The 20,436-nt window shown below is 35.1% G+C and overlaps 1 protein-coding gene across 50 annotated transcripts in view; it reads right to left on the bottom strand.

Moving 5' to 3' along the window:
• The window catches only part of SUPT20H (SPT20 homolog, SAGA complex component), a 34,189-nt gene that overhangs the window by 927 nt on the left and 12,826 nt on the right, over positions 1–20,436 (bottom strand). For 7 of the 50 annotated variants that reach the window (XM_081551753.1, XM_081551749.1, XM_081551752.1 and 4 more), the window contains exons 10-25: positions 20,186–20,325; positions 18,595–18,751; positions 18,446–18,502; positions 16,576–16,647; positions 16,113–16,270; positions 14,260–14,286; positions 13,710–13,742; positions 13,061–13,178; positions 12,361–12,463; positions 12,031–12,189; positions 10,023–10,092; positions 9,397–9,551; positions 7,164–7,219; positions 4,997–5,128; positions 1,763–1,868; positions 336–439 (exon numbers count right to left, since the gene is read on the bottom strand). In XM_081551753.1, coding sequence (XP_081407879.1) covers positions 336–439; positions 1,763–1,868; positions 4,997–5,128; positions 7,164–7,219; positions 9,397–9,551; positions 10,023–10,092; positions 12,031–12,189; positions 12,361–12,463; positions 13,061–13,178; positions 13,710–13,742; positions 14,260–14,286; positions 16,113–16,270; positions 16,576–16,647; positions 18,446–18,502; positions 18,595–18,751; positions 20,186–20,325 — 1,647 coding nt within the window. Of the gene's footprint in view, positions 1–223; positions 440–1,758; positions 1,869–4,996; positions 5,129–7,163; positions 7,220–9,396; positions 9,552–10,022; positions 10,330–12,030; positions 12,190–12,360; positions 12,464–13,060; positions 13,179–13,709; positions 13,743–14,259; positions 14,287–16,112; positions 16,271–16,575; positions 16,648–18,445; positions 18,503–18,594; positions 18,752–20,185; positions 20,326–20,436 lie in introns of all 50 variants that reach the window. The other 43 variants (XR_014071747.1, XR_014071742.1, XR_014071744.1 and 40 more) reach the window with 14 other exon arrangements.

Raw genomic sequence — 20,436 nt, 5'->3', positions numbered from 1 at the left:
ACTTGCCTTTTTTTGCAGTACAGTATTAAGAAGTTGTAACCATTGGCACTTACAACTATTTCAAAATATAAAGGAATCTAAAAATGTATGTTAATGTGCCACCAGAACTTCATGAAAGATTTTAAATTAGGCAGAGTATGACTTAAATGTACAAAATATATGTAGTGCTCCAAGTTGACTCACTAAAGTTGTCAGACTTAAATAAATTTGCTAAGTTATTTACCAATTACTGTACAGTCTCAAAAGACAGTAACAAAACTGAAGTACGGTATTCTGAAGTACTTTTGGAGCAAAGTATCTTTAAAAATGTAAGCAGAGTGAAGTTGCTGGATTACTTGGATCTGTTGCTGCTGCTGTTGAAAGGCAGAGGAGAGCTGGAGTCTCTGCTGAGGAAGGCTTTGCTCAGGTCTGTTCTCGGCAGAGCCAAGCTGAGACAACACTACAGAGAGGAGAAGGGGAAAGCAGGCCAGTCAGAAAGTTTGAAGGCTACCAGGGTTAGAAAAGGACAACATAGAAAATGAAATAGAAAAGTATCAGTATGATTAATCTTAAGTATCAAATCACAGACATTTCAGAATAAATTTAGTACAGTAACCTGTTAGTTGAGGGGAACCACTGCCTATAAGACTTCTTGGACATGAAGAGAGGGGAGAGCATGTGGCCAGAACACTGCCTTCTCTCCTGCATCTCGGTGCCATTTCCCTGAGAAGGCTTTCTAGCAAAATGCTGACTATGCCATGTTTAAAATCCCACCTAGTCAAGTAGGAAATGGAGTGGGAGAAACCCAAACTACCGTAAGGATAAAACTGGTAGACAAATGCCAAAAGACAGTACGATGACTATCAAACCACACTATTAGCAACAAAGGTGGTGAACCTTTTTAGAGCTGAGTGGGATCAGGGGTAAGTTCAACTCTGTACAGATGAGAAACTGCAGGCCTCAATGGTCTGAGGGACTCACTACAAGGTTAATTTAGTGGCAAGTGTGGAGCTAAAGTTCCTTCCATTAAAATTATACTTCTATTTTAGGAAATTTATAATTTGTAGGGTAAAGGTTTATTAATAATAAATTTCCATTTGGAAATTCACTAGCTATAAATTAGAACCTTATGTAGCTCTTCCAAATTCAGACACTGGAAATTGTACTGAATTTATAGTAAGCCCAGTGATAATTCAAAATACTCACAAGTTCACTCCTTAGTCTTGACACACTATCTCAGTTTCCGCAGACTGATTTTAATTAAATATGAACTTATAACTGCTGTCTTAAATTATGAAATACTCTTCACTAAATCTTTGGTTCACCATTTATTACTAGAAGCGGTGAGCAGTCATTTAGTATATCTCATTTTTTTCTTACAATTGTCTTAAGCTTTGCTACTTGACTATCAAGTCCTAATTAATGCACTATAAGCTACTAGAATGAGACAAAAGACTGCAATCTAGAAAAGTGCAGTCTCGATAACCCTGATGAACTAGAGTCAACTGCTTGGAAGCATCCTACTAAGTTGGGTAATTGTACAAAATTTTGCTAACAAAATTTAGCATGAGGTAAACAACTGCTATTAATATATGTAGGTCAAAACACTTTATTAAAATAATGAAAAAATCCCAGGGTCTCAATCAATAGCTCACACATTAAATATAACTGAAATTTTTCCTTGTTTTTTGCTTGCAAAACGGAGAAGAAACAGTTTAAATGGTGAGATCCCAAGAGATAACTTTTAATAAATTCAACATTATTTAGTTATGAAGACACCAACCAGCTGCCTGTGAATGCATAAAACTTCCTACTCCGGCAAGGTTAATAACTGCAGCGTGCTGAGCAGATAAGGCTTGTTCTTGACTGGTCAAACTTTGTTCAGAACCCTGAATTGAAAAAAAAAAAAAAATCACATGTACAAAAAGAAAAAACAATTGGTGGCAAGGGTTGGTATTTTTTCCTGTATTAAAAATCAGCATTAGACTAGGTCTTATAAAAAGAGTAACAAGGAAAAGCCTTCAAAGGTATTTAGAATTAGCAAGAATAAATGTTATTTCAAAAGCAAGAAACCTAATTTTCAGAATTGATTCTGTATTTATTTATTATTTGCTGCTGTATTAATAATTACTAAGGCATCTAGAAAGCTTCATCAGAACTATCTTTTCTTGAGGTATAGCTAATTTGCAATACTGTGTTAGTTTCAGGTGTACAGCAAAGTAACTCCTTAGTGGCTGCACCAATTTACATTCCCACCAACTGCACAAAGGCTCCCTTTTCTCCACACCCTATCCAGCATTTATTATTTGTAGACTTTTTGATGATGAACATTCCGACTGAGGTAAAGTGATACCTCATTGTGGTTTTGATTTGCATTTCTCTAATCATTAGCAATGTTGCTGCTGCTGCTGCTGCTAAGTTGCTTCAGTTGTGTCCGACTCTGTGCGACCCCATAGACAGCAGCCCACCAGGCTCCGCCGTCCCTGGGATTCTCCAGGCAAGAACACTGGAGTGGGTTGTTGCCATTGGCTTCTCCAGTGCATGAAAGGGAAAAGTGAAAGGTGAAGTTGCTCAGTCGTGTCCGACTCTTCGTGACCCCATGGACTGCAGCCTACCAGGCTCCTCCGTCCATGGGATTTTCCAGGCAAGAGTACTGGAGTGGGGTGCCATTGCCTTCTAGCAATGTTGAGAGCATCTTTTCATGTGCCTGTTGGTCATCTGTACATCTTCGCTGGAGATACGTCTAGTTAGGTCTGCCCATTTTTTGACAGGGCTGCTTGTTTTTTTGATATTATTTCTATGAAGCTTCATCAAAACATTTTTTAAAAAGCTTAAAACACTCTTTGCAACACAGTACTACAATTTCTAGTGAGCACATTAGATCAAGAAAAGGAAACAAACAGACACAGATTATAAAGGAACTCATTCTTATTTGCAAATGGCAGGGCTATTACAGAAAAAAAAAAAAAAAATCCCTAAGGAATCTACAAAAAAAAAAACCAGGGTGAGGTAAGATCATAAAACACAAGATCAACACCAATTGTACATATAGCGATAAACATGTAGAAAATGAAAAATGGTACCATTAACAATTTCCCCCCTAAAAGGATAAAGGACAAAAACAAACCTTAGGTATAAGTCTATAATACACATATAGGACTTGCATGCTGAAAACTACCTGATTTTAGCCAAGAGACATACCATGTTCATGGACTAGAAAACTCACTTAGTATAAACATGGTAAACCTTTCTCAAGATGACCTATAGGTTCAAACTCAATTCCTTTAAAAATCCCAGCAAAGTTTTTTTGTAGATACAGACAAGGTGATTCTAAAATTCACAAGGAAAAGCAAAGGATCTAGAATAGCTAAACAATTCTGAAATAGAAGAACACGAGAGGATCCCTTTGATCTTAAGATTTACTATGACCTCTGACAAAGGTGCAAAAGTAATTCAACTGATAAGGATGGCTTTTATAACAAATGGCACTGGAGCAAATGGCCAACAGTTTCCCCCCATATATGAACCCGGACCAATGTCTCATACCTTATACAAAATTAACTGAAAATGGATCGTAGATTTAAAATGGAAAGTATAAAAAATTCTTTTGGGCAGAGAAGCTGGAGAGGAGTTCTTAACACTTCACACCTAAAGCAAAATTCATTAAAAAAAAAAAGTTTAACTCAGACTTCCATCAAAAGTGGAAGCAACCCAAATGTCCATCAATGGATGAATGGATAAACAATGTGATATATAAATACACTCAAATACTATTCAGTCTTAGAAAGGAACTTCTGACACATACTACAACATGGATGAACCTTTTGGATATTATGCTAAATGAAATAGGTCAGTCACAAACAGACAAATATTGTAAAATTTCACCTATATGAGGTACCTGGAGTAGTCAAACCCATAGAAACAAAAAGTAGGCTAGGAGGAGGGGGAAATAGGGAATTCCTTAATGGGTATACAGTTTTAGTTTTGCAAGATGAGCGAGTTCTGGAGATTAGGTGCACAACAATATGAATATATCTAACGCTACCAAAGTGCACATTTAGAAATGGGTAAGATGGTGAACTTTGTATTACATGTATTTTACCACAATTTTGTAAAGAAAGTACAAATCAAGAATTTTTTATCGAGCTAAGTAATCCTTCATGTGTTAATAAAACCAGTTTGTTTTTTTTTTTTTGCTTGTTTTGACTTAGTTCTTTTTTTTAATTTTGTATTGGGGTACAGCTAATGAACAATGTTGTGATAGTTTCAAGTGAACGTCAAAAGGACTCAGCCATACATACACGTGTCCAAAAAATAAATAGTTTTAAGTACGCACTTCTTGAGAAATCTAATAGAGGATGAGCATTATCCAACCAAGACTTGACTGGGCAATCTTTGGCAGAAGGACTGATGGTGAACATTTCATATATTTAATAGTGAGCTAAGGGAAATGTTGGAGGTGGGACTCAGGAATCAGTATGTTTTAGCTTCCCAGATGATTCCAAAGTGCAGCAAATGTTCAGAAAACCCTGAAGTTCCTTTTACTACTTTACTGCAGTTCTTATTCAATTTCTCTTTGGCAATATTACAGAGTATTTGTTTTTGTCTATTTTCTGTTTTAAGCTTCACAATAAAAAGAATCTCTATATTCTAACAGAGACAAAATACTATAAACAGAAGGATGATGGGTGGGGTAGAAAATGCATGGCCTACAAGAGGCAGAAAGACTTCAACCTGAATCCCTGCTCTGCCACTCTCTGTATGGTTGTGAGCAAGTTAGTCACTTGAATCTATTTCAGACTATGCAAGACGGAAGTGACATCATCTGCTCAGTACGGCTGTTGTGAGAATTAGAAATAGGCCTTAATAACTGATAGCTACTACTGTTAATAAAGGACAGCATATGAAAAGTTTGCTCGAACAGTCTAACAACACTTGAAATAGGCCTGGAATATACCAAAAAAAGATATAATTCTATGATACAAAGCATATCATATGGAAGGCAGAAAGGACATACCTGCTCCCCAGGCTGTTGAGGACTAGAAGTTGTGGGTTGCTGGGGTGGCTGAGGCTGCTGTGGTGCAAACTGGGAGAGCTGCTGCTGCTGCTGTTGCTGCAGAGTGTTAAAAATGAGCGAGCCGCCTGGAAGCTGTTAAGAATTTGAGCAAGAATTAATTAGGCAATTTCAGATTATTTAAATTTCCTTATTCTACAAATATTTCTGGGGCATTCCCTATGCGTCAGGTATTCTTCCAGGGATGAGGAAACTGAAGTCAACAAAACTGAAAACAAACTCCCTGCTCTTAAAAAAAAAAAAAAAAAAAAAAAAATGGGACAATCTCTTTAAACACCATTTTCAAGTGTTATTACTCTGGCTCTCAAATACATTAGTAATCTCAAACATAAGTCTTTCTGCTTCAAGTTAATATTTAGCTATCTAAATAAACATACTGCTTTTGCTTAACTCTGTTTATACATTAACACAAAACAGCATTAAATGCATTTGCAAGTATAAGAAAAAAGCTAGTGATAATGAGGGATATATGTTAAAAAAGCTAATTTCCCTAAATTTGGTCTAGCTTTGCCCAAAGCCAGAGGTGCATGGGTTTTTATATAACACAGCCAGGAAGTCCAAAGCTGAAAAGAAAATCCATTAGATGTGCATATTTAGTTTGGAACCATTACAAGCTCTGTCATTATGAATCTAATAATAAAAAAAAAATTTTACAAGAAGCATCCAGAAAATTCCACATTAAACACTAAAACTATGCATTCCAAATGCATCAGAAAACAAATGTTTTTCCATTTTATTCTATAGGGGTTTAAGTTAAAAGCACTTTGAAGTTTTGGGGCAAAGTCCAGCAAATACCAAGTGAGAAACTCTTATATCTGTACAGTCAAAAAAGAAGTGTCTAGGGTCAAAAGCTCTACACCCAGCATAGCTCATTGTTAGGTAAATCTAGACAAAGCACAGGTCAAGTGTTCCTTCCTCAATTAGTTAGATAATAAAAATGTAGCAGAATATAATTTGTAAGGTGGTTTTTGCCCTTATTATCAGTGCTATTAAGGAATGCCACTACTCTTAACACTGAGCTTGATCCCTACAGAAATTCCTACAGCAAAATGCAGGAAAGGGGGCTAAACAAGCTAACCCAATGTGTCCATATTATAATTAATTATTCTGTGATGAGTCTGTAAATACTGATACTGTCTGCATACTGTATAGGAAGTAAGTTAAGTTTTAGTTCTAAATGTATTTCCTGATTTATTATTTCTGAATATCAGGTTGGATGGATGTGATTATTATTTTCCAATAATCCTCAGCTCTGCCATTCTGTATCTCCAAATCTTTATTTTCATGTCTACCTTTTCTAACAATTCTCTGTAGACAATCTCATCCATTTTCAATCTACTAGGCTTAATACTGAATGCTATCCTTAAAGGACCAAGCACAGCCCAGAATACTCTAAGTCTACAATATGTATTAAATTCTCTACCTACTTTTTCTCTTTATATGTTAATACTGAGAAAACGTATAAGACAAGTCTCATCACTCTACACAAACTGTAACCTAATGGACATTTACTGAATGACTATTCAATAGTGATTGAATAGTCACCTGCCTGGCACTGTGCTATTAAGTCATCTTCTCCTCAGGAAAAGAACACACATACCTAATCTACAAAGCTTCTATTCATGTGTAAAATCTATTGTAAGCAAACAGCAATACTTATGTATATACATAAAAAGTCTGTTACAGAACAATTAATTTCTTTTTTTTTAATAAATTTATTTATTTTAGTTGGGAGCTAATTACTTTATAATATTGTAGTGGTTTTTGCCATACATTGACATGAATCAGCCATGGGTTCACATGTGTTCCCCAGAACAATTAATTTCTAAGTATATTTGCTACTACTACTGTAGGCAAGTTATTCTTCTTGGCAGCTGTGAACTCTCCCCTCTGGAACTAGTTCTTAATTTGGCAGGGCTGTCAGAGCCAACGGAAGTGTGGTACATGGGTACCAATTTTTTCCCGCTTATCCACTTAATCATACTCTTAGATGATTCTCAACAACCTCAGAACTTCAAATGCTAAAATGTGCAAACATACATGGTTAAAAAACAAAAAGCACTATAAAAACTTTCAAAAAAAACTATCAAAAGCAGTGTTTCAGGTTTACCTGGAGTAGATTTAAGGGCCTGAGACTTGAAGTATTTTTTAAACCAAATGGAACACCTATTAAATAAAACTCATGGTTAAAACAGGAAATTAAAACTTTATCATACTTGGAGGTACTTTATACTTTAGCTTATAAAAATACAACATTTTAAGTACTCTCTGCACAGATGTGCTTATTTTCTATAATTTAAAATTTTCTTAAGACCAGCCCCCCAATCTCATCACTATTGGTTGATAACAAGATCTTATTCAAAGATGTGAAGTACCAGATGTACCTTATATTCTGCATTTCATAAACTGAGACTTCTTTATAACTACTTAAACTACAGGCTGGAAAAGTAATCTAGCAGCATGCAGACACCATAGGCATGATAAAACTATCACTGCTGTGCAAATACATTTCACATATTGGTATCTCCTTATATTTCTCAGTGCTAAACAGTGTGTGATAACAATCCTGTCTCTGAGAACCAGTGTGCTTTGTGCTATTTCTTAAAGTGCAAATGCTAATATTAATAATGCTGAAGAACACAGAATTTTGTGTAGAAGGATCAAGCTGAAAGTCAGGAAACAATGCTTTGTTAATTCTGAACTTATTCCCCCAAATTTGTGACACAACACAGAGCAAATCCTAAAGCAGGCATTGGCAAACTTTTCCAGTAGGCTTTGTGGGCCACAGAGACTGTCGCTTGTTCTTCCTCGCATCTTTTTTTAAGAAAACAAACCTTAAAAAATGTAAAACTACCCTTAGCTTGAACTGTGTGTTACAGTTTGCTGATAGCAGTCTTCAGGTATGTATATATCTTCCTCAACAAATATACCAATTTGAACTCTAGTTTAAAAGGTAACTAGTTCTCTAAGCAGGTAATTGTATTTAAAAAAGATAAAGGGTAGATAATGCACAAAAAACAGTATGAAAGGCTTGTCTGAAAAATGGAAAAAGTGTAATCAGATAAAAATGTGACAATATGGATAGCCCCTCCAGGAGTTCTCATTAAAAAAAAAAAAGAGGTAACTCCCTTTAAGGGTGGATGATATCCGGGTAATGCTTTATAGCTAACTAAAGGCATTTCCATATCACTTCATTTATTTCTTGTAAGTAGCAACTTAAGTTAAATACTTTTACTCTGGTTTTAGATCAGATGAAACTGAGGTTGAGGGGGAACAATTAAGTGACTTCTTCCAGGCCCTACAGTAAGCATTTGGAGCTACCAGTAATTAGAAGAATTACATGTAAATAAAATATCCCAAATTCAACACTGATTTCATTTTCCAGGGCTCCTACCACTAAAGCATACTTATACACATTAAAATAAGAATATCATCTAGAATTAGAAAATCACAGCAATATAGTAAACATATTTAAATTATATTCTTTGGGTTCTCTTTCTCCTAAGTCATAGAAAGTTTCTCCTAACTCATAGTAAGTTTTTCTTACTTGTGCTGAGTTTTTCTGTTAATCTTTTTTTTCCGTAGTAAGAAATGAGACTGTTCTACAATACATTCTCTTAAAGAACTTTAAAAGCAGGACAAGTTGTTAAAAACATTTTTCCAGTACATGTAATTACATTATTACAACTAACACAATAAACTACTACTATTGATGGTGACAAGTTATTTTTGAATGTTTATCAAGTCTCACACATAAACACCTCATCTGTATTTATTCATTTAATCTTCACAACTGTGAGGTAAAGTATTATTATTATCCTTCTTTTACTTATGAGGAAAATGAGGCCCAAAGGTAACTTTGCTATGATTATGCAATTATGGTAAGCTGCACAAGAAGGATTTAATCCAGGCAGTCTGGCTTCAGAACTGAGGCTTTTATTTATTTTTTTATTTTTTTATAAATTTATTTATTTTAGTTGGGACTGAGGCTTTTAAATGCCATGCTATGTTGCTTTTCTTGCTTACATATGTTTTCAAAATAGGTTTCTTTTACCTGGAGCAGGACTACACTGGTAACCATCAAAGTTACTTTTATAATAATGTTTGGAAGTCAAAGATAAAATCTGCCAAGACTTACAGGCTTTCCAAGTTTCTTCAGAGAATTTGATAGCCAGATGGATTTCAATTCAAGTATCAGAATTTTAAAAGCTTTTGAAAGGAAATATTTTCAACGTAATATTTCATTAAAAAAGGATGTTAAATGTTTAACATCACTTAAATGACATTTTTACATAAGCATGGAGTGTAATTTTGTTAGAGGTTATTATTTCAAATATTCTGACCTGCTTGAGAGGCTGCCTGCATTGCACCTGGCAATGCATTTGGTAGCAGACCCCCTGAGGGTAGAAGGCCACTCAGGTTTATTCCTGCAGGAGTTATGGCACCAGTGTTACAGCCCAGCATAGGGTTTGAACCACTCATCAGAGCTTGAGCTCCACTGCAGGAGAATAAGACAAAGCATTAGACTAGTGCTGTAAAAGAAAAATCAGCTACATAAATCCTTGGATTAAAAAACAAATCTCTTCATAAACACAGATATTTCTCTCTTAAATATCACCAGCGAGATTGGCAAAAATTAAGTACTATGTATCTACCAAGGTTTAAAATATAATCTGGTAGAGTAATGTATTCATCAATGGATTAAAAGATGGTAACACAGGATCAACAGGAAAAATCTAAGCTGCTGTCAACGTGAAATCAGTAGTACCACCTTAGTGCCTGTAATGGACGTATCACTACCTAAAATTCAAATATACTTGTTGAGATAAATTCTAGTCACACAGAAACCATTTTCATTCAGTTTCAACAATATACAATTTGTTCTTAATTTCACAAATAATTTCTTTAGATTGGTGAGATTATCTTAAAAAAAAAAAAAAAAAACTTCAGGGCTTCTATGCAAACTTACCAAACAGAGCCCACTACATTGATGAAGTTAAGTCCAGCAGAGTTTGCCATGACCTGGGTGGCTGTGGTTCCTGTAGTTATAGATGTTACCATGGTGGAAAGAGGAATGGTCGTTACAGGCATTGCCTGGCTCAGAGACTTTTGCTGCTGAGCAAACTGAGTTAACAAAGTGGGCTGAGGGGTGAAGCCTGAATCTTGGGGAGTAGGGGTAGCTGAAGGGGTAATAGGAGTTGAGCTCTGAGCATCAGGAGGGTGTGGGGTCGATGAAGGGGTTGGTGTAGGAGTAGATGGCTTAGGAGTTCCAGATCCTGCTCATTGAGAAAAATAAAAATTGCTAGTTTGTTATAAATGGCCAGTCCTTTTTCAAATAAGGTTAATGGAATCTTATTTAGCACTGACAGTCTGTTCCAGTTTTTTTTTTTTAAAGCAGTTAACTGCAAGTGTTAATTTCTACACATGATACATGAGTGTTGCTACACTCAATTACAATTAAGGATGCAGTATATCACCTACAAATGCCATCAGAGATGCTATTACAGTAACAGTAAAAATATACATTCGTATTCTATCACAAAACCCATTTAAAAGTTAGTTTCCTACCATGCTATCTTTGGCCTAAAAACTTTAAAAGGAATTTAAATTAATATTTGTTATTTATGATTTCACTAATTTAGGACATCACTTAGAAATATTGCTTATTTTCTGTTAACAGTCTGAGATAAAACTCTGAACATATTTAATAAATTACATACAGTTAACCATCGTATTTGGCACCTAAATATACATATTTAATTCCTAACACATAAAATTTACCCTGACAAACAAATTTTACAAAACACAGTAATAAAGCAAGTATTTGATAGATAATACTGCATCTTTAACAGTAACTGTGTACTTCTGTTTAAATGTAGAATGTATAGAAAATCTGTTGTGAATGAAGTATGCACAGTTTATCAACTTTTAAAGAAAAAAACAAAAAATAAAAAAAAAACAAAAACCAGAAAAATAAAACCAAAAGCTCTTGAGGTGTTTTCTTTTTTAGCTTTCATGTCCTGCAGAAAGAAAGGAAAGAAATGTGAATGTCCAGAAGCTGTCACTCAACCCTTACTTAAAGTAACAACTGTGTGCAGTAGATTAACATAATAATCCATACCCACAACATAAGAAGTGTGAATAAGACTTTCAGGAAATTTATAAATTTTTTCTTTGTGCAAAACAAGAAGGCAGAAAAATTACACCTTTTGAGCTATCAAGATGAAGATGTTTACAGCTAATGCGAAGACCACCCTGTCACTGTGCAGTGTACTAAAACTTTCAGCACATATTAGTCATTTATTAAAAAATCTAAAAAACTGGAATGCTTTTTTGATTTGCAAGTTGGTACCTAAATATCTCAGATACTTGTTAATTTGAAGAAATTCAAACTAATGCTAAGATTCTTGAGCAATTCTTCTTGATGTTTAAAAAAAAGGATTCAGTAGTAAAAATTACATTTTATTATCTTCAGAATGCTTTATGATCATCCCACATTTTAGTAACTGACAGCAATTAATGAGTGTACGGGTATTATTGAAAAACTAGCTTTCAGTTTACTTCTTATATTTACGAAGATAGGACTGCAGCGACAACTCATATGACTTTTTTTTCCATATCAGCTGCATAGTTTACATAAAATGTAAAATGTCCTAAGTTACACTGGTATAAAAATAATTTGGAATCTTATTGCTACATTTAGCTATCAGATTATTTTTTTCAGGAGATGTGTAGGTTGCCAAGTCTATAACAAAGGTATACACAAGCTGCATACATAAATACAGAAAAACAAATACAATTACAATAAACACATAATACATACAGTCAACAAGAGATCTGCCTGGAGCTTCTTAAAACTTGCACATTTTGGGTAGACAGTACATTCAGATTTCACTATTTCACTGGAAGAACTATCTTAAGAAACACTAATGCAAAAGCTTATGAAGAGTTAATGAAGAATTTAAGTTACAACTTACTTTGTGATGAACTGGCAGGTGACAGGGCAGCTGGAGAAAGCATGCTAACTTGATTCAGATCCACGGATGACTTCCGAGAAAGACTTGGTGGCTTAGAAGCAGGAGGAGGAGTTGGAGATTTAAGAAAGCTGCTGGCCTGTTGTGGTGTAAAATAGTTACCTGGGGAAAAAAATATAGAAGTTATTTGCTAGGTTTACAATTTAAGATTCGATGAATTCTGCTATTTCTTAGATTTACAATTAAAAATTCTGAGCAAATCAAAATATGAGTAAATGGATTATGATCATCTGTTTCTTACTCTAGATTATAGAAAATTAAGGAATGCAATACCTGAGGAACTATTTCCTGAGGCTGAGGGAAGTTTGATGGGTGGAGGTCGATGTTTCACTCCCTTCCCCAGTACTGAAGACTGAACTGACACGGTCTCAGGCTGCTGAGAGACAATGACATTAACAATACTCATTAAAAAGAAGTCAAATCAGAAATTCACAAATTCACAACATTGTAACTTCTGGATGAAAACACAGTTTAAAAAGATTAGGTATTACAGATATTTCAAAAGACTGCAACTTCACAAAGGGAGAAATATTTCTGAGTAAAAAGGAGAAACAGTTTGAAGGAGAAGAGCAGAGTAAGATGACAGCAAAGCTTCACCCTTAAATCTTCCCCAGAAAAATGATAGCTATGGAAGCCAGGCAGGTGATCAGTATACACAGATGTTCATTACACTTGTTGTTTTATACCTCTGTGCACGTTTGAAAATTTCCATTATAGAAAGTTAAATAATGAAAAGAAAATTAAAGTTAAAAGTAAATACAAAACTAAACAATGGATATGAGTTTGAGCACATTCCAGGAGATGGTAAAGGACAGGGAAGCCTGGTGTGCCGCAGTCCATGGGGTTGTAGTTAGACATGACTTAGCGACTGGATGGCAACATCCCGCAAAAACTAGTCCTTAATATTTCTCAGATTCCTTGAGAACAATCAGGCAGGAAAAAGTAACAGCACAAAAAAGTTAACCAAACACACTTCTGTTTCTTTCCCTGGAGAAAGCTGACTCAAGCTGGCTGAGCCACTGGAGCTATGCGACATCTTCACTGGACATTTGGCTTCATTCTGGACCAATTCCTGGTACTGATTGACTACTCTGAAACATTAGCGGGAAAACAAGTAATGATTAGCTAACTCTACTTTAAACATAAATTTATTACATAGGAAATGAATAGCTGTTAATGAAACACTTCTATGAAAAATAACACAAAAATTAAAATTTAGACAATTTATCTTTGATAAAAGCACAGTCTTTTAATATTTTCAGTAACAAGCTAAAGCTGAAAACATTTTACTAATTAACAATTTAAAGATCCTTTCAGTATCTTGTCCCTAATATAAAATTACAGGGATTATTTCACCAATAAGCAGCCGAAAGAATTAACCACTGACTCTGACTTATATTCTGATTAAAGTACTACCAAAAACTCATTTTCCTTAGCTACGATAGATATATCTAAGTTTTATTTAAAATAAAGCTGTATTTTAAACATTATCCTTTTGTTACTTTCTTAATTCTATTTAAATATCCTAGGAGTACCTAAGATATAACAGAGTCTTCTCTATCCTACAAGAGTAAAATTTATCATATCCATCTAATCAAAAATAAAGATGCAAATATTTTTACCTCTCAGCATCGGTCTTTGATCCAATAACGAACCTAAATTGTTTTTTAAGAAAAGAGAAAAGTATTAAATAGACTTGTTTTAAGGAGCCTCAAGATTGCTTTTGAAGGATTTTAGTAATTTTAAATAGAGAATTAAAATCTATCAAGATATCATGAAAAAAATATTGAAAACACATTTAAAAATATTAAATGATGACCAAGTCTTGCATGCATTACCAAATAATTCTGTGAATAAATTGGCTGATTTAATTTAAGGGAGATTTATTTGGGGCTGAAAGTTGCCAAGTGCTACACACCCTTACAAGTGTCTGTCCTACAGCAAAATTCACTGAACTACCTTGTGCAAGGCCTGTGGCCTTCCTCTCGCTTTAAACTTTTGATTTTGGAAGTCATTATTAATGTTTACATAGCAGGACCTTAGAGTACATTTTCACAAAGAAGAGTTTATCGCCAATTCAAATGAAGTCTTTACCAACTCTTTTAAAAGAATTTGACATATATATGATTTCTTAACAGATTAAAATAGTGAGTTTGTTTATTTTTTAATTACCAATTTGAATGATCATCTGTGGAGAAGCTGAAATATAAAATGTAAAAAAAAAAAAAAAGAAAAGACTTGTTAATGCAGCTCAAACTTTAACTTTATAGCTATTAAATCAAGTAATTTATGAATCTGGGAGAATGACTGGAAGGTAATAAGCCATGCAGCATTTCTGCAGCAATGTCCTGAAGTAAAAGGCAAAAAATTCAATTCTCTAATTGTCAAACAAATATAATCAGTTGGCTTTCTGAACCAATTTTTTTTTTTTTAATGAGAGATCATACGTCATTCCACTGTGTTTCAGAAAAGTTAGTAACTATTTAAAGTGACCAACGTGTGTTTCTAAAGGGAAGACTTAAAAAAATATGGCTAATCAAAATATCTGGTCTTTCTACTAAGTATAAGCAAAATAGTAGCTGAGGATCCCCTGACTGCTACTGTTTCCTCCTAGTGACTTTTACTTAGGTATTGGTGAGGTTCTTCTTTAAAATCCATCTTTCTGCTATAGTTTCAACTCGTATTTTGTTATGATTTAACATAGAGCTGGCTCTTGCTTTTTTTCTGCTCAGGTTCTCTTTTTCCTTCTTTTCAAAACAGCATCAACTTGACTAAAAGAACTGAACTAATAAAACATTAAAACAAAACTAAATACTGGGTACCTTGTAGTAAACATATGCAGCCCATAAGTTTAGGAAGATCAACTACAGTTGGCCCTCTATATCTGTGGATTCTGTATTCTCAGATTCAACCACCATGGAGTGAAAACATTGGGGGCTGGGGGGGGGGGGTATTCCAGAAAGTTCCAAAAAGTACAACTTGACTTTGCCATGGGCTGGCAACCATTTACACCACATTTAAGTTGTATTTACTACTTATTTACGTGGCATTTACATTGTATTAGGTATTGTAAGAAATCTAGAGTATATGGGAGGATGTGCCTAAGTTGCAAATATATACTATTTCGATGTAAGAGACATGACAATCTACAGATTTTGGTACCCAAGGGGTCACAGGACCAGTGCCCTATGGATAACGAGGAACAACTTTATACATATTGCTTTCTATTGTTTTTGGCCACACCACGCAGCATGCAGGATCCTGGTTCCATCACCAGGGATCAAATCTCTGGCCCTGCAGTGGTACCGTGGAGTCCTATTCACTGGACTGCAGGGAAGTCCCATGTAAATATATTTCCAGAGCCAGTAACTACATGAAGCACTGAGTCTGTGTCCTTACAGGCAGTGCTGAAACATCAAGCATTTTAAACAGCTTTTACATTTACAGTAAACTTGCTTCCCATTTAAAGGAATTATTGCCAGAAGCACTTTATGCTCACAGAGGTTAAACTGATAAGTGAAAGTCAAAGTGTTAGTCACTCCATTGTGTCTGACTCTTTGCAACCCTATGGACTGTAGCCCGCCAGGCTCCTCTGTCCATGGAATTCTCCAGGCAACAATACTGGCGTGGGTTGCTATTCCCTTCTCCAGGGGATCTTCCCTACTCAGGTCGAACCCAGGTCTCCTGCACTGCAGGTGGGTTCTTTACTGTCTGAGTCACAGGGAAGCCCCCAAAAGTCGTAAGTGGCAACATATAAATATACCCAAAGGAACAGCACAGGCATACATCTTTTACAGCAAATATAAAAATAATTAAGCATAGTTTTTAAAAAAGAAATTACTATTTTAAAGAACTCTTGGACAACATGGTAACTACAATTTAAGTTTACTGAGGTCTGCTGCCAAATCTAACTGAAGTTAATTAACAAAAAAGGGAAATTTTTATTCATCAATAGCTCATCAGTAGTCACTGAATAAACTCTTGATGGTTTACTTGGTCAAATACACGTATTTAACAGAACTCACTGGGATGGAGACATGGGACCATCACTCTCCTCATCTTCTTTACATGGCTGGATTTTACCATAGTAAAGTGGATCACCAAGTGACTGCAAAATGGTCAGCTTTGTTTTCTGATACTGATTACCAGCTTCACATTCAAATATATAATCATCTTTTACATCCTGAAAAAAAACATCCCAAATAAATACGCTTTTCTGAAAATACATAATCGGAATTAACAAAAACCAGGAATAAATGACACACTACCTTAATCTAGCAATTAAGACACATGGAACATGGTCTGTAGACCTATTTCAGACTGCCTAAGAGGGCCTCCCTGGTGGCTCAGTGGCAAAGAATCCACCTGCCATTCTTTAAAAACAGAAAGAGATCCCAAAGTAAAGGCTATTGTACTTTATGTTTAATAAACTCAGATCCCAGATTAGAAATGGCATCAAAAGAAATGAAGCCTGAAGTGGTTACTTACATGGGCTGGCCAGACTGTTGGTTGTGAGTCATCAGACTTGATAGATTTTTCTACTTTGGCATATTTTTCCACCTAAACAACCAAATCAAGAGACATCAGATATAATGAAACCAGTATTATGACAACAGACAAAAACGTAAGTAACTTAATACAATATGCTTTTTAGCACAAGAATTCTTGAATCACTAATAACACCAACTATTTATGCTTAAGTAGTTTAAAATTCTCCTGATATATATTCAATTAGACCAACTGGTTTTACAATAAAACAAAAGGATTTCTTTTGCCATTAAACAAATGTAATAAACACAAATGCCTCTTCCTTTTACTCCATAAGTAGGTATCATATTTGTCTTTTAGGAAAACTGGGATGTCAGAGAGGTGATTAGTACCAGGATCTTTTCTTTTGCCTGGGTCTTCACTGGAACTGTCACGTAACAGTGTGGACAAAACTAGAAAGAGACTAGGGAAGTTATATTAAAATTGGTAAAATTTTTGTCAATCTCCATTTTCTGGTCAAACTCAAACCATATATTTCATGTATTTTCTACCAGACTCCGTGAACTGAAAGTTCTCATCTTTCTGGTAACCACGATTCTTAAGAGTAATAGACTCACTTGGGCATCTGGTAAAAATTCAGATTCCCATGTCCCTCCCCTGGAGACCTGACTCAGTTAAGTTGGACTGTAGTGGGGCTTTAAATCTGTATGTTTAACTGGTATCCTAGATGTTTCAACTGATCAGTCAGACTGAGAAACTTTGTATTAGGGCTTTGCTACTCAAAGCAAGGTCTGCAGAACCCAGTACTATGTAACCTCAAAGCCTGTCAAGTATTGTAGATCAGGCCCTATCCCAGACTTGCTGAATTGGAATCTGCATTTTAATAAGCAACCCACGTGATTCTTATGTACATTAAGGCTTGGGAAGCGCTGCTTTATATACCCAGATTGCCTTCAAAGTCAATTCCTCCCTTTGGCATTTGCACCAAACATCTCTTCTTAGGCCGTGTTCCTTGAGGGGTGTATAGCTAGATACACACTGAAACATAATGTGGCTTACTTTCTTCAGTTGTATATACAGTTTACTTCTAATGCTTTCAGCTTTGTGCTTTTGAGAATTTTTTAAAAATCAAAGATAATAACATTTACACATGTGCTAGCTTAGGAAGTATGCACAGAGCAAACATCTGTTAAAATAACTAACCACTTCTAGAGAGTTTAATGAATAAAAACAGGAGAAACAGGAAAATAAAAGAAATACGGGACCTCCTATCAAAAGATCTCTTTCCTATCTTTGCTCATTTATAGTTCATGGACATTACGAACCAGCAAAGAATACTACTCAAGGATGCAAACCTTGGCCACTGCGCCAATATTAATTTTTAAATTTAACCAGTGAGAAGTATTATCAGGAAATTATGATGAAATATTATGAAAAAAAAATCAGAGGCATTTTATGCATATTATGTAATACGTACCATCTTTTTATACATTTGGAAATAGCTTGCTTATTTTTCCTGCTCTAAATACAAATCTATATTAAGGAGTTACATACTTAGACAAGTAATATGAAAGAACAGCTTCTGAAAATGAACAGTTGACTTAAGAAGTGTTTTTGCACAAATATGGAGAATGAACTAGTGGTTAAAACTAGAGGAAAAAAAGGGGTTATTATGGGATTATATAAAATCATGTGTGTGAAAATTTTGACAACTGTAAAGCCTATTAATTTAAAGAATCTTTCATTCAATAAAATTAAAAGAGAAAAGTAGTAGTAATAAGAATCTTTGTTTTCCCAAAGTATAAGATACTGTTAGTGAGATCTAGGAATCTTATATATGAAAATAAGCGCAATTCATGGACTAACTTACATCCACCTCAGAAGGTACAGCCAAATTACAGGGACTCCGTTTCCACATATCTACACACTAAAAAAATTAAAAACAGTATAAATAAATATATTTAAAATGCAAAATAAGGCATTTGGCGTAATAAACTTCATTTAAAAACATATACTTACATTTCCTGCTTTAGAAATTTTGAGGTCATAATGCTGACCTGCTTTTCTTTCCTTTCTTTTTTGTAAGAAATCAAGTAACTTTAGCTGAGGAGGAGGTGGACAATGAGACAGATCCTGCTGCCGATTCAGAGAGGACCTGGAATATCTCTTGAAACATCTGGAATATTAAGAGATTAGAACTATTGATATACCAAGCTAATAAAAGAAACTCAGAATAAACAGTTTAAAAAATGTATAATTAAATCACAAATATTTGTAGAACACTGTCACTTGCCAAGCAATGTTTTCAGGCACTGGTGAGATAAAAATGAACACGAGGAACACAATTCCTGCTCCCATGGAGCTGACAGGCAAGAAGGGAAGACGCATACACATTCACAAAGGAACAGGTCAGACCACTCCAGATAACAACGGTAGAGTACGAGCGAAAACCAGGGTCCTGGGAAGATAAGTGGTATGGGAGGGCAACACCAGGGGAGGGTCGGAAGGACCCTGAAGAAACTGCTGGCAAGAAGAAACGACCTGTGGAGAGATCAGGGAATGAATATCTGAAGCAGACAATTTTAAAAGTTTCTGAGGCAGGAACAAAGCTGGCTTGTTTTTAAAACAGAAAAGCATAGGTGGGACTAGAGTACCAGCAGGCAATGGGGTCAAAGAGCAAGGCAAGGGCCTTGCAGATGAATGATAACATGAAGTACAATGGGATGGTTTTAGAGGAATTTAAGCAAGTGGTGGCATGATCTGCTTTGAGGTTTTTAAAACATTACTTTGGTTTGCCTGCGTAGCAAACAGACCAAAAGGGAGCAAAGGTGAAGCAGTCAGACCAGTTAGGAAGGCATTTATCACAGAAGTCAAGATGAAGATGACAGTGGCTTGGTCTAAGATACTGGCAGTGGGTGTGGAGAGATGTGGAAAGAGGTTCTAGGACACTTTATGGGACTGCTGATGGATTCTCTATGGACTTATTTCACTATTTCCAAAGCTGTACCTTTTCCTCAGCATAAATTACTTCAACAGTAAAACAGAGAATTTAGAAAATGGGTAGGTTATTTCAGCCCCTTCAAACCTGAAGAAGATCCAAAGTGGACAACTAGAACAGTTACTCAAAGAGAACTTAATGATGAGCCAACTATAACTGCAGTCTAAATTAATATGCATTCTTTTACTTTATTGAGATGGCTAAAATATTCAAAGACAAATTACCATTTTATAAAAAGGCATTTAGTTATAAATTGACTTCTCAAACTACTATCACTTTTCCCCAGATCTGTAAAAGAAATTATAAATTGATTTTTTTAAAGGTAACATTCACAAAAATTACACTGATATTAGGAAGGGATAAATTATTCTTTATTCTCATACTCATCTCTGCGCAGAATTTCTTTTTGGTGAACAGACTATGAATTTATAGGTAGTTTGTTCTTCAAAAGAATGCACAGAACGTATCATTTCAATATAAAGCAGAGTATTAAAAAAAAAAATCCTAGTTCTTACACTTTTACTCTTTAGAGGGAAAAGATATGATAAATGGCAAAATTCAGAGCTCTCTCTCTAGCTCTCTTTTGGTCTATCCTTCCACAAAGGTGATTACCGTTTCATGGGACGTGTGTTCATCTTTTGTCTGTTATAGAGCAGTCTGTTTGCAGTGCAGGTTACAGCTACGGAAGGATCAAGACACAGTGGTTCTGCTGTAGCTAGAATCAGTTGGCTCTCAAGCAAAAGTTTGTCTTCCTGAAATGGGTAAGAGCAAATACCAATACTCGATTTAAGATTTTCAAATCATGCATATCATTTAGTCTAGAAATATTCCTGGGAGTATTTCTGGTAAGGAATGGAGTAAAA

This window comes from Giraffa tippelskirchi, chromosome 12 (genome assembly GCF_054371585.1).
Source record: "Giraffa tippelskirchi isolate mGirTip1 chromosome 12, T2T-mGirTip1v1.2.pri, whole genome shotgun sequence".
In the NCBI taxonomy this organism is placed as follows: Eukaryota; Metazoa; Chordata; class Mammalia; order Artiodactyla; family Giraffidae; genus Giraffa; species Giraffa tippelskirchi.
This window is presented reverse-complemented; position numbering and strand designations above follow the sequence as displayed.